The following is a 12,752-nucleotide window of genomic DNA, read 5'->3' as shown; positions in this document are numbered from 1 at the left end:
TCTGTCAGCGTAGTGTCCAGAGCATGGAGGCGCTACCAGGAGACAGGCCAGTACATCAGGAGACGTGGAGGAGGCCGTAGGAGAGCAACAACCCAGCAGCAGGACTGCTACCTCCGCCTTTGTGCAAGGAGGAGCAGGAGGAGCACTGCCAGAGCCCTGCAAAATGACCTCCAGCAGGCCACAAATGTGCATGTGTCTGCTCAAACGGTGAGAAACAGACTCCATGAGGGTGGTATGAGGGCCCGACGTCCACAGGTGGGGGTTGTGCTTACAGCCCAACACCGTGCAGGACGTTTTTCATTTGCCAGAGAACACCAAGATTGGCAAATTCGCCACTGGCGCCCTGTGCTCTTCACAGATGAAAGCAGGTACACACTGAGCACATGTGACAGACATGACAGTCTGGAGACGCCGTGGAGATCGTTCTGCTGCCTGCAACATCCTCCAGCATGACCGGTTTGGCGGTGGGTCAGTCATGGTGTGGGGTGGCATTTCTTTGGGGGGCCGCACAGCCCTCCATGTGCTTGCCAGAGGTAGCCTGACTGCCATTCGGTACCGAGATGAGATCCTCAGACCCTTTGTGAGACCATATGCTGGTGCGGTTGGCCCTGGGTTCCTCCTAATGCAAGACAATGCTAGACCTCATGTGGCTGGAGTGTGTCAGCAGTTCCTGCAAGAGGAAGGCATTGGTGCTATGGACTGGCCCGCCTGTTCCCCAGACCTGAATCCAATTGAGCACATCTGGGACATCATGTCTCGCTCCATCCACCAACGCCACGTTGCACCACAGACTGTCCAGAAGTTGGCGGATGCTTTAGTCCAGGTCTGGGAGGAGATCCCTCAGGAGACCATCCGCCACCTCATCAGGAGCATGCCCAGGCGTTGTAGGGAGGTCATACAGGCACATGGAGGCCACACACACTACTGAGCCTCATTTCGACTTGTTTTAAGGACATTACATCAAAGTTGGATCAGCCTGTAGTGTGGTTTTCCACTTTAATTTTGAGTGTGACTCCAAATCCAGACCTCCATGGGTTGATAAATTTGATTTCCATTGATAATTTTTGTGTGATTTTGTTGTCAGCACATTCAACTATGTAAAGAAAAAAGTATTTAATAAGAATATTTCATTCATTCAGATCTAGGATGTGTTATTTTAGTGTTTCCTTTATTTTTTTGAGCAGTGTATTTAATTCATATGGACACGAAGGTTACCTAGCCTCCAACACAGCACACAATCCCAACAACACCCACAACAATGTCTAGAGGGAGCTCAAAGACTAACCACCTGAGGGTGGTGGCTCCTGCTTCTCCCTCTGGTGTCATTGGGTCACAACGTGGGAGGTCGCGCATTAGGATGGACGCCGACAAGCTGTACGCCTACCCCTCGTTTGGTAAGCACTTTACTGAGGTGTACTTCGAATAAGCACCAGACCGTTCACACCAAGGAGAGTTCCTTCAAGTGCAAACTATGTTACAAGAGCTTCTCCTTCCTGAGTAACCTTATCAGACATAGGAGAGTCCACAATGGGGATAAATTGTAGTAGTGTGGCTTGAGATGTACAGTGGGGCAAAAAAGTATTTAGTCAGCCACCAATTGTGCAAGTTCTCCCACTTAAAAAGATGAGAGGCTTGTAATTTTCATCATAGGTACACTTCAACTATGACAGACAAAATGAGAAAAAAAATCCAGAATATTCATTAAAAATCCCACAATGCGATTTTCTTCACAAAGTTTTCACACACTGCTGCTGGTATTTTGGCCCATTCCTCCATGCAGCTCTCCTCTAGAGCAGTGATGTTTTGGGGCTGTTGCTGGGCAACACGGATTGTCAACTCCCTCCAAAGATTTTCTATGGGGTTGAGATCTGGAGTCTGGCTAGGCCACTCCAGTACCTTGAAATGCTTTTTACGAAGCCACTCCTCCGTTGCCCGGGCGGTGTGTTTGGGAGCATTGCCATGCTGAAAGACCCAGCCACGTTTCATCTTCAATGCCCTTGCTGATGGAAGGAGGTTTTCACTCAAAATCTCACGATACATGGCCCCATTCATTCTTTCCTTTACACGGATCAGTCGTCCTGGTCCCTTTGCAGAAAAACAGTGTGACTGTTTGAGGTTGTGGACAGGTGTCTTTTATACTGATAGCAAGTTCAAACAGGTGCCATTAATACAGGTAATGAGTGGAGGACAGAGGAGCCTCTTAAAGAAGAAGTTACAGGTCTGTGAGAGCCAGAAATCTTGCTTGTTTATAGGTGACCAAATACTTATTTTCCACCATAATTTGCAAATAAATTCATTAAAAATCCTACAATGTGATTTTCAGGATTTTTTTTCTCATTTTGTCTGTCATAGTTGAAATGTACCTATGATGAAAATTACAGGCCTCTCTCATCTTTTTAAGTGGGAGAACTTGCACAATTGGTGGCTGACTAAATACTTTTTTGCCCCACTGTACATGTGAAGTGTCTTTGGGTAATTAACCACATACCCCTTATTAACACTTTGTTAGCTTGTCATTTGAAACAGGCCTAAACAAATACCTGTTTTTACAGAGACAGTAAACCTAGTATAGAACAAAGACTGTTGAATATTTACCTTACTGAGGTGATGTTGATGAAGACTTTTACTCAAGTAATTGTGAGAACAACACAACATATCGCATGACTCCAAGTTTACTTCGATATATTATTATATCAATATTTGCGCATAAAGGCGTTTCCACCGCCATTTCTACCATTTATTTACCTGACACAAAAAGATCCCACCATGTTGAACAAATAAATTGTCTGTCAGCATTAATAAAATTGTATCAGCATTTCATGTTCCCATCAGCCCTGTCGTTTCCTTTTTCATGCGTCAGGTACTTAATCTGCATGAAATGGTTGGATGGAAACGTGGTTATTGATTAATTTCTCAGAAGAGGGGGAGAAAAACATCAACAAATTCAGTAATACATTACATAGGATGAAGAAACAATACTCCATGCCGTAACTCCATACTACTTGTAAGACATAGAGAACTGATAATGTATACCTACCTACCTGGTCTCAAGAGCATTTTGTATTATTCTGTAAGTAAATCCGAGACACTCCATTTAGTATGATATGTTACGTTTGGTATGGTTACATACGACAGATGGTTACTTAAGACAATGGGTGGGCATATAACCAGAACGTCTAGCAACCCAAAGGTTGTGAATTCGAATATTATCACAGACAACTTTAGCATTTTAGCTAATTAGCAACTTTTCAACTATTTAATATTTTTTAGCTACTTTTCAACTACTTAGCATGTTAGCAAACCCTTTCCCTAACCTTTTAACCTAACTCATAAACGTAACCCTAACCCCTCGCCTAGCTAACATTACCTAACGTAATACAGCTAGCCCAAATTTGTAACAGAGCGTATCATACATTTTGCAAATTCGTAACATATTGTACGTTTAGGAAATTCGTAACATGTACACTACTGGTCAAAAGTTTTAGAACACCTACTCATTGAAGGGTTTTTCTTTATTTTTAGTATTTTCTACATTGTAGAATAATAGTGAAGACATTAAAACTATTATATAACACATATGGAATCATGTAGTAAACAAAAAAGTGTTAAACAAATCAAAACATATTTTATATTTGAGATTCTTCAAAGTAGCTACCCTTTGCCTTGATGACAGCTTTGCACACTCTTGGCATTCTCTCAACCAGCTTCACCTGGAATGCTTTTCCAATAGTCTTGAAGGAGTTCCCACATATGCTGAGCACTTGTTGACTGCTTTTCCTTCACTCTGCGATCCGACTCATCCCAAACCATCTCAATTTGGTTGAGGTTGGGGGATTGTGGAGGCCAGGTCATCTGATGCAGCACTCCATTATTCTCCTTCTTGGTCAAATAGCCCTTACACAGATTGGAGGTGTGTTTTGGGTCATTGTCCTGTTGAAAAAAAAATGATAGTCCCACCAAGCCCAAACCAGATGGGATGGCATATCACTGCAGAATGCTGTGGTAGCCATGCTGATTAAGTGTGCCTTGAATTCTAAATAAATCACAGACACTGTCACCAGCAAAGCACCCCCACACTATAACACCTCCTCCTCCATGCTTTACGGTGGGAAATACACATGCGGAGAACATCCGTTCACCCACACTGCATCACACATAGACACGGCAGTTGGAACCAAAAACTCTTACATTTTGACTCCATACCAAAGGACAAATTTCCACCAGTCTAATGTCCATTGCTTGTGTTTCTTGGCCCAAGCAAGTCTCTTCTTATTATTGGTGTCCTTTAGTAGTGGTTTCTTTGCAGCAATTCGACCATGAAGGCCTGATTCACACAGTCTCCTCTGAACAGTTGATGTTGAGATGTTACTTGAACTCTGTGAAGCATTTATTTGGGCTGCAATGTCTGAGGCTGGTAACTCTAAAGAACCTATCCTCTGCAGCAGAGGTAACTCTGGGTCTTCCATTCCTGTGGCGGTCCTCATGAGAGCCAGTTTCATCATAGCGCTTGATGGTTTTTGTGACTGCACTAGAAGAAACGTTCAAAGTTCTTGAAATTGTCCGTATTGACTGACCTTCATGTCTTAAAGTAATGATAGACTGTCATTTCTCTTTGCTTATTTGAGCTGTTCTTGCCATAATATGGACTTGGTCTTTTACCAAATAGGGCTATCTTCTGTATATCCCCCTACCTTGTCACAACACAACTGATTGGCTCAAACGCAATTAAGAAGGAAAGAAATTCCACAAATGAACTTTTAATTAAACACACCTGTTACTTGAAATGCATTCCAGGTGACTATCTCATGAAGCTGGTTGAGAGAATGCCAAAAGTGTGCAAAGCTGTCATCAAGGCAAAGGGTGGCTATTTGAAGAATATCAAATATAAAATCTATTTTGATTTGATTAACACTTTTTTGGTTACTACATGATTCCATATGTGTTATTTCATAGTTTTGATGTCTTCACTGTTATTCTACAATGTAGAAAATAGTACAAATAAAGAAAAACCCGTGAATTAATGTGTTTTATAACTCTTGACCGGTAGTGTACGTTTTCGCAAATTCATAACATGTCATTCATAACATATCATACGAAATGGGTGATGGAAATCCACACATGAATACATACCATAAGAAACGTAACGTTTCATACTAATTGGAGTGTCTCCGATTTACGTACAGTGCGAGTAGGCTAGTGAGTCTACATGATGAGATTATTATGGATAAGAGCCAGAATATTTGTATTTGTTATTCAAATTTACTGTGCATTTTCACCACCCTGTGAAGTTCAGTATAATTGATTTAATCTGTAGTTTAATAAACTGCATGGTTTCCCGAGTCGTAGTGGGAAGACCTCACACCATATCATCGCGTGACTCCAAATGTACTTCGTTAAGATAGTTATTATATTAATATTTGCGCAAAAGTTGTTTCCACCGCATTTCCTAGTATAATTAATTTTAATGACACAAAAAGATACCATGTTAAACGAACAAATGATCTGTCGGTAATTATAAAATTGTACCGAAACTTCCTGTTTCCATCACAGCTGTTGTGATTTTTTTTATATGGTAGGATTTTACTCGCATACAACTGTGAAGGGGAACGTTGTTAGAGTTACAACAAAATTTGGTTCAAATTGGATGTTAGGTACTATGTTTATTGAATATTATATGAGTCCTATAAATTAAAATGGCCAATTTGGGTGCCATCAATTGCTTTAATTTCAAATTATATTTCATCAAAATAATGTTTCTAACTACAGAAACGATTTCAGGACAGCCTAAGATGGCTTGCTGAAATGACATGGAACGACCCCTGAGATCATATCAGTCAGTTAATATGACCTTTATGAATTATGAAGTCTTTATGTGCGTGCATTGATTACATAAATGTTTTAACGTCTCAAATGCTTCAGAATTCACAAAAAGTTACGTTGGCTGATGAAGAATATCTCATAGAAGACGTATAAGATCTCCTAAACCTGTGTTTACCACGAACATTATGTTTTTTTCGCGTTTATCCAAAACTCCTACACTTTCACCTTGGGCTTTGACCAACATGGCTGAATGTGTGCTTGCAGAAAGACGCCATTAGGTAATAACCAGTACAGTACTTCAAAGAACAGCGAGCGTACGTTTCACTTTAACCACACCCTTTCAGCTATTACGCTAACCAATAAGATCCTTTCTCTTTAGTGTAAACGGAAGAGAACAGTAACCAAGAACAATTTCCACGTTAGCGTTTTTACTGTTGTTATTTAGACCTGTATTAACACCCTGGAACTCAAAATATGATTAATAATTTCCCCAGGTAATGTTTGATTCGTGTTGGAAATAGGACTTGGTGGATAGATGTTATCTAGGTAACGCTAGCTAGTAGCTGTTAACAATGGCTAACTGTATGGTTTTTCACACCCAATTAGCCTCCATCATGGAGGTGCTAGCGAATTCAGCCGTTGCAGAGATCTGTAAACTCGTAGACGACGACTATGCAGTGTTTCGTTTGGAAATAACTCAAAGCCAGAAAGAAAACAGGTCATTGCGGAGAAAACTGCAGCTACTGGAAATGAAGGTGGCACGGGATCGCGCAGAGAGGACAATGCGAGAGCGCGTTCTCGCCAGTCGTCCCAGTAGTGACAAGTCCCTCGACCGATACAGAGGAATGGCAAGAGGTACATTTTGCAGATGGCAGGGGTTATCGCCCCTTTCCCCTCAGTGCATGTGTTCAGATGTGTTACCTAGAATTGGGTCTTGTAACATTTTTCGATAGTATCCAATACTTCCCTTGATTATCTAGCTGTTATTTTACCAGGTAGGTCAATGAAGAACAAATTATTCTTGCACAAAGACAATATCATATTCTAACCAGATTCTTGATTTACTGAGTTTCCAATTATCATACTCAATTAAAATAATGTGATGCATAATCAATCCATCAATAGTATATTTTAACTTTATGAGAAGTGTTACTTTACATCCTTGCCAATTGTAGACAGTCTTCAATATAGTGTTGAGCATTGACAGTACCTAACTTAACCACCCCGTTTTCCCCAATCACTCTCTCTCAGGTGAAGGACATCTCACTGGAGGCCACAAGAGCTTTGTGAAGCCAGCGGAACACAACACATGTAGAGATGGCCAACCCATAGCTATAGATGAGGGGAGTGGATCCTCAACCCAGCATGTTATCGTGATAGAGGTTTGTGTCATAGTGTGACATTGAAAATGACAGTTCGTCAAACATTGCCCGTTTATTTCAGAAAGGCTCCCTCAACTATTCATTTGCTTACATGTACATCCTTAGGATGTGAGAGCCCTACGACATTGTTATCCAATTCCACTGTACCGGTTATAACCTTCTCTCTTTTTGTGTCAGTCAGCAGAGGCTGCAGGACCTGGGGTCAAGCAGGAGAAGACTGAAGGAGAGGAGAACTCAAAACACAGCAGAGACATCCAGACTGGCACAGCAGCAGGAGTGGCGCTCCCTGTAGCCACGGAGGACCTCACCACCTCCGTCGCACCGCAGGTCAGGACCCGACACAGCATCATGGAGGTCAGTGGAACGCCGAACGCCATCCTCAAGTCAGCGACAGACACAGAGACTGTAACACACAGGCTCTTACGCACAGGATCTGACCACAGATCAGACCCAGAGAGACTGGGGCTGGGGCCACTGGGTTGTCCTCCTGCTCCTGGCTCAGAATACCTACCAGTATTTTACCAGAGCCAGAGAATGGTTCATTCTTGTGGAGATGGCGACACGTTAGACACTGGCAGTGATGATCTGTCTTGTTCTTACACAACAGAGATGGACCCTGGCAACATGCCCTTGGGTTTAGAGACACAGACTGATCTGTCTAGTAGGGACTGGAACCAGTACAGTAGTAGCGTATACTCTGAAGGGTGCCTAGATAAGAAAGGGGAGGTTATACTCGTAGATGAGGTGACTGTGAAAGTGGAGGGCGACACTCCTCTGACATGGAATGTAGACGAGACTCCCTCAGGAGAAGGACACTCACAAGGTAGAGATTTCTTAGATTATAGGGAAAGCTTAGAGACAAATCCAAATGTCACAACCCACTCCCCTTGCTCCCAGAAGGTGGAGATCCACCAGAGGGTCCACACAGGGGTGAAATCCTTCAGTTGTACCCAGTGTCACATGCGCTTCGCCCAGGCTGGTGACCTGAAGAGGCACCAGAGGGTCCACACAGGGGTGAAACCCTTCAGCTGTACCCAGTGTCACATGAGCTTCGCCCAGGCTGGCAACCTGAAGAGGCACCAGAGGGTCCACACAGGGGAGAAACCCTACAGCTGCCCCCAGTGTGAGAAAAGGTTCTCCCGCCAGCACCAGCTGAAGATGCACCTGAAGGTCCACACGGGAGAAAGGCCATTTGCTTGTACGCATTGTAGTAAGAGTTTTTCAGAGAGGAGCTACCTCAGGATACACCAGCAAAAAAACCATTCTACTCTATAGTATAGAAAGTAACCATTCCATCCGATAGCTTCTGACGTTTAGATCAAACCCTGTATTAAAGACAAAGATTCATTTTCATTGTTGTCAGCAGAAAATATCCATAGATGGGTTTGGAAAAACAAGAGTAACACATTTCAGTGTTGAATATTTCTGGGTAGAATATTGCATCCAGACATTGTGTGATTATATAAGGCATACAGTTTATAACCCTAAAAAGTCTGTTACATATTGTGTTTGTACTGTGTAGGCCAGGGGTCTCTTGTAGGTTTTCGCTCCAACCCTACTTATATCGAGCCTGGTTCAGCTTATCAACCAGCTAATTATTAGAATCAGTTGTGCTAGATTAGGGTTGGAGTGAACTTACAGGACGATAGCTCTCCAGGAACAGGGTTGGAGAGTCCTGGTGTAGGCTGTATGATGTTCACAAATGCAGATTTCATGACTTCCATTCAACTACTTCATTTTTTCCCCAAGCCACTTTTAATGAGAAAATGTATGCAGTTTATCAAGTTCATGCAGATTTTTAGTTGAGACGTGTATTTGTGGTTTTCATATGGATTATTTAGAACTTGTTTGTTTAATAAACACAAAATGGGACTTTTAATTCTAAGACTTTCATTATTCTTTTTAGCCAGTTCTTCTGAAAGTAGCCCACGAGCCAAAAATGGTCCCCGAAAATTGCGTACTACCTCACATCACCTAAATTACGTGGACACCTGCTCGTCTCATTCCAAAATCATGGGCATTAATATGGAGTTGGTCCCGTCTTTGCTACTATAACAGCCTCCACTCTTCTGGGAAGGCTTTCCATGTTGGAACATTGCTGCGGGGACTTAATTCCATTCAGCCGCAAGCATTAGTGAAGTCAGGCACTGATGTTGGGTGATTAGTCTTGGCTCGCAGTCTGTGTTCCAATTCATCCCAAAGGTGTTCTATGTGGTTGAGGTCAGGGCTCTGTGCAGGCCAGTCAAGTTCTTCCACACCGATCTTAACAAACCATTTCTGTATGGATATCGCTTTGTCATGCTGAAATAGGGAAGGGCCTTTCCCAAACTGTTGCCACAAATTTGGAAGCGTCTAGAATGTTATTGTATGCTGTAGCATTAAGATTTCCCTTCACCGGAACTAAGGGGCCTAGCCCGAACCATGAACAACAGCCCCAGGCCAGTATTCCTCCACCAAATTTTACAGTTGGCACTATGCATTGGGGCAGGTAGCGTTCTCCTGGCATCCGCCAAAACACAGATTTTTTTGTTCGACTGGCAGATGGTGAAGCGTGATTCATCACTCCAGAGAACGCATTTCCACTGCTCCAGAGTCTAATGGCGGCAAGCTTTACACCACTCCAGCCAACGCTTGGCATTGCGCATTGTGATCTTAGGCTTGTGTGTGGCTGCTCGGTCATGGGAACCCATTTCACGAAGCTCCCAACAAACAGTTATTGTGCTGATGTTGCTTCCAGAGGCAGTTTGGAACTCATTAGTGAGTGTTTGCAACCGAGTACAGACAATGTTTATGTGCTTCGGCGTTCCCGTTCTGTGAGCTTGTGTGGCCTACAACTTCTCGGCTGAGCCGTTGTTGCTCCTAGACGTTTCCATTTCACAATAACATCACTTACAGTTGACAGGGGAAGCTCTAACAGGGCAGAAATTTGACGAACTGACTGGTTGGAAAAGTGGCATCCTATGACGGTGCCACAATAAAAGTCACTGAGCTCTTCAGTAACGCCATCCCACTGCCAATGTTTGTTTATGGAGATTGCATGGCTGCGTGCTTGATTTTATACACCTGTCAGCAACGGGTGTGGCTGAAATAGCCAAATCCACTCATTTGAAGGTGTGTCCACATACTTTTGTATATATAGTGTATGTTCAATTCATGTCATTGCTCTCTCTCTTGCTCTGCTGTGTGTGATTCTTGCTAGCTATCACTCAAACGTCGAGGGGGTGAATGTCATTGGCTGGAACTCGAATTGCTAGGGGGCTGGTCCACGTGGGGAGAAATGTAGGGAAAATGGCGCAGCACAGCTTCCAGAAAACTGTTTGTCGCTTTCAAACTAGGGATTTCGTGGCTAATTGAGGTAAGACAGTAACTGATCTCACCCTATTCTGCATCCTGACAGCGCTTTATAACCAATATACACTACACTAAATATGCCTACCTGCTCACACACACTGACAAACACCTACTGTATAGTTTAGTCAGGTTTGTCTGACTTATCATAGCTGACTTATTATTCCCAACATATTTATGTCCACCATGATGGATTTAACAACAATTATGTCATTCTGTAACTACAGTATAGGACTCAAATGTAGTGGGGATGGGTAAACACTCCATGTTGAAAGTGTGTTTATTATGTGTGTGCGTAACTGAGGGAGTGTATGTCTGTGTAATCTGTATCACCTGTCTCTTCCAGGAGGAGGAGGGTCCAGAGGTGCTGCGGGTGAAGGAGGAGGGGTGTGAGGAGGGTCTGGGGAACCCTGTTCGGACCATGGTCATGGAGGACAGACTACACCTCCTTCTGAACCCACAGAGGAACCAGCTGAGCAGCACAGTCTCACTGAGGTGAGCCCACTGTAAACTATTGGTTGAATGGTATTCGTTCAGAGCCCGTATCCACAAAGTCTCTCCAAAGTAGGAGTGCTGATCTAGGATAGATGTAGCCTTTTAGATCATAATGAATAAGACTATAGACAGGTGGGGAACTGATCCTCGATCAGCACTTTGTGGATATGGGCCCAGTTTATCTTAAGTGTGGGACCATGCCCTTGAATTATCAATCCATTAAAAGAGTGTCAAGTAATCAAATCAACTAACACATTTGCATAGTATCACATCAACTAACACATTTGCATAGTATCACATCAACTAACACATTTGCATATTATCAAAACAACGAACACATTTGCATAATACTCATAGCAATCCCTCATTGCCCAATCAGAAGATGCTCCATAGCAGGTTGCTCATATCAGATTTCTTGATCCAACATCCTCTCACTCTGTATCTCTTACAGTCAGTAGACATGGAGGATGGGAAGCCTGATCTGCTGCTGGTCAAAGAGGAGACGATAGAAGATGAACCAGAGGGCATTGACCTGCTGAGTGGACTAAAGATGGGGGAGCAAGGTAAGGGAGAAATACATATACAGAACATAATATACAGTGTCTTCAGAAAGTATTCATACCACTTGACTTATTCTACATCGACACACAATACCCCATAATGACAAAGTGAAAACATGGTTTTAGTATTTATTCACATTTATTTAAAGTGAAATACAGAAATATCTAATTTACATAAGTATTCACACCCATTTGCTATGACACTCCAAATTGAGCTCAGGTGCATCCAATTTCCTTCAATCATCCTTGAAATGTCACTACAACATGATTGGAGTCCACCTGTAGCCAATTCAATTGTTTGGACATGATTTAAAAAGAAACACACCTGTCTTTATACACTGAGTGTACAAAACAGTATAACTTCCTAATACTGAGTTGCACCCCCTTTTGCCCTCAGAACAGCCTCAATTCGTCAGGGCATGGACTTACAAGGTGTCGAAAGCGTTCCACAGGGATGCTGGCCCATGTTGACTCCAATGCTTCCCACAGCTGTGTCAAGTTGGCTGGTAGTGGATCTCTACTCTGAATAGCTCGTTCCATCTCATCCCACAGAAACTCACTTGGATTGAGAACTGGTGACTGGGCAGGCCACTGCAATACGTTGAATTCACTGTCATGTTTGTGGAACCATTCCTGGACAATCCTAGCCTTGTGGCATGGGGCATTATCCTGCTGGAAAAAAATCTATTCACAGATGGATACACTGCTGCCATGAAGGGATGCACCTGATTGGCGACAATGTTCAGATATCCTGTGGCATTCAAACGTTGCTCCACTTTTATCAAGTGCCTAAATGTGTGCCATGAAAACACACCATCACACCACCACCAGTCTGCAATGTTGACACGTGGCATGATGGATGCATGTTTTCTCCGTACCCTAGTCCTCCCATCAGTGCAAAACAGCTGGAACCAGGGACGCACAATTGGCCTAGCGTCGTCCGGGTTAGGGAGGGTTTGGCCGGTAGGGATATCCTTGTCTCATCGCGCACCAGTGACTCCTGTGGCGGGCCAGGCGCAACTCAAAGCTGTAATCGCCACCAAAGGTGCTTGGGTGTAAATTAGATTTTTGCATTTCATTTTCAATATAATTGCAAACAGTTTTCACTTTGTCATTCATTATGAGGTATTGTGTGTAGATGGGTGAG

General features: G+C 43.1%; 1 protein-coding gene across 1 annotated transcript; it reads left to right on the top strand.

Moving 5' to 3' along the window:
- Positions 1 to 6,197: 6,197 nt before the first annotated feature.
- Positions 6,198 to 9,081, top strand: LOC139374741 (uncharacterized). Its single transcript, XM_071115867.1, has 3 exons — positions 6,198 to 6,675; positions 7,072 to 7,202; positions 7,380 to 9,081. The coding sequence occupies exons 1-3, from the start codon at positions 6,393 to 6,395 to the stop codon at positions 8,475 to 8,477; spliced, it is 1,512 nt and encodes a 503-aa protein (XP_070971968.1). The 5' UTR covers positions 6,198 to 6,392; the 3' UTR covers positions 8,478 to 9,081.
- Positions 9,082 to 12,752: the final 3,671 nt, after the last annotated feature.

Source organism: Oncorhynchus clarkii, chromosome 19, assembly GCF_045791955.1.
Source record: "Oncorhynchus clarkii lewisi isolate Uvic-CL-2024 chromosome 19, UVic_Ocla_1.0, whole genome shotgun sequence".
NCBI classification, from domain to species: Eukaryota; Metazoa; Chordata; class Actinopteri; order Salmoniformes; family Salmonidae; genus Oncorhynchus; species Oncorhynchus clarkii.
The sequence above is the reverse complement of the archived record's forward strand: the minus strand, read 5'-3'. Positions and strand labels throughout refer to the sequence as shown.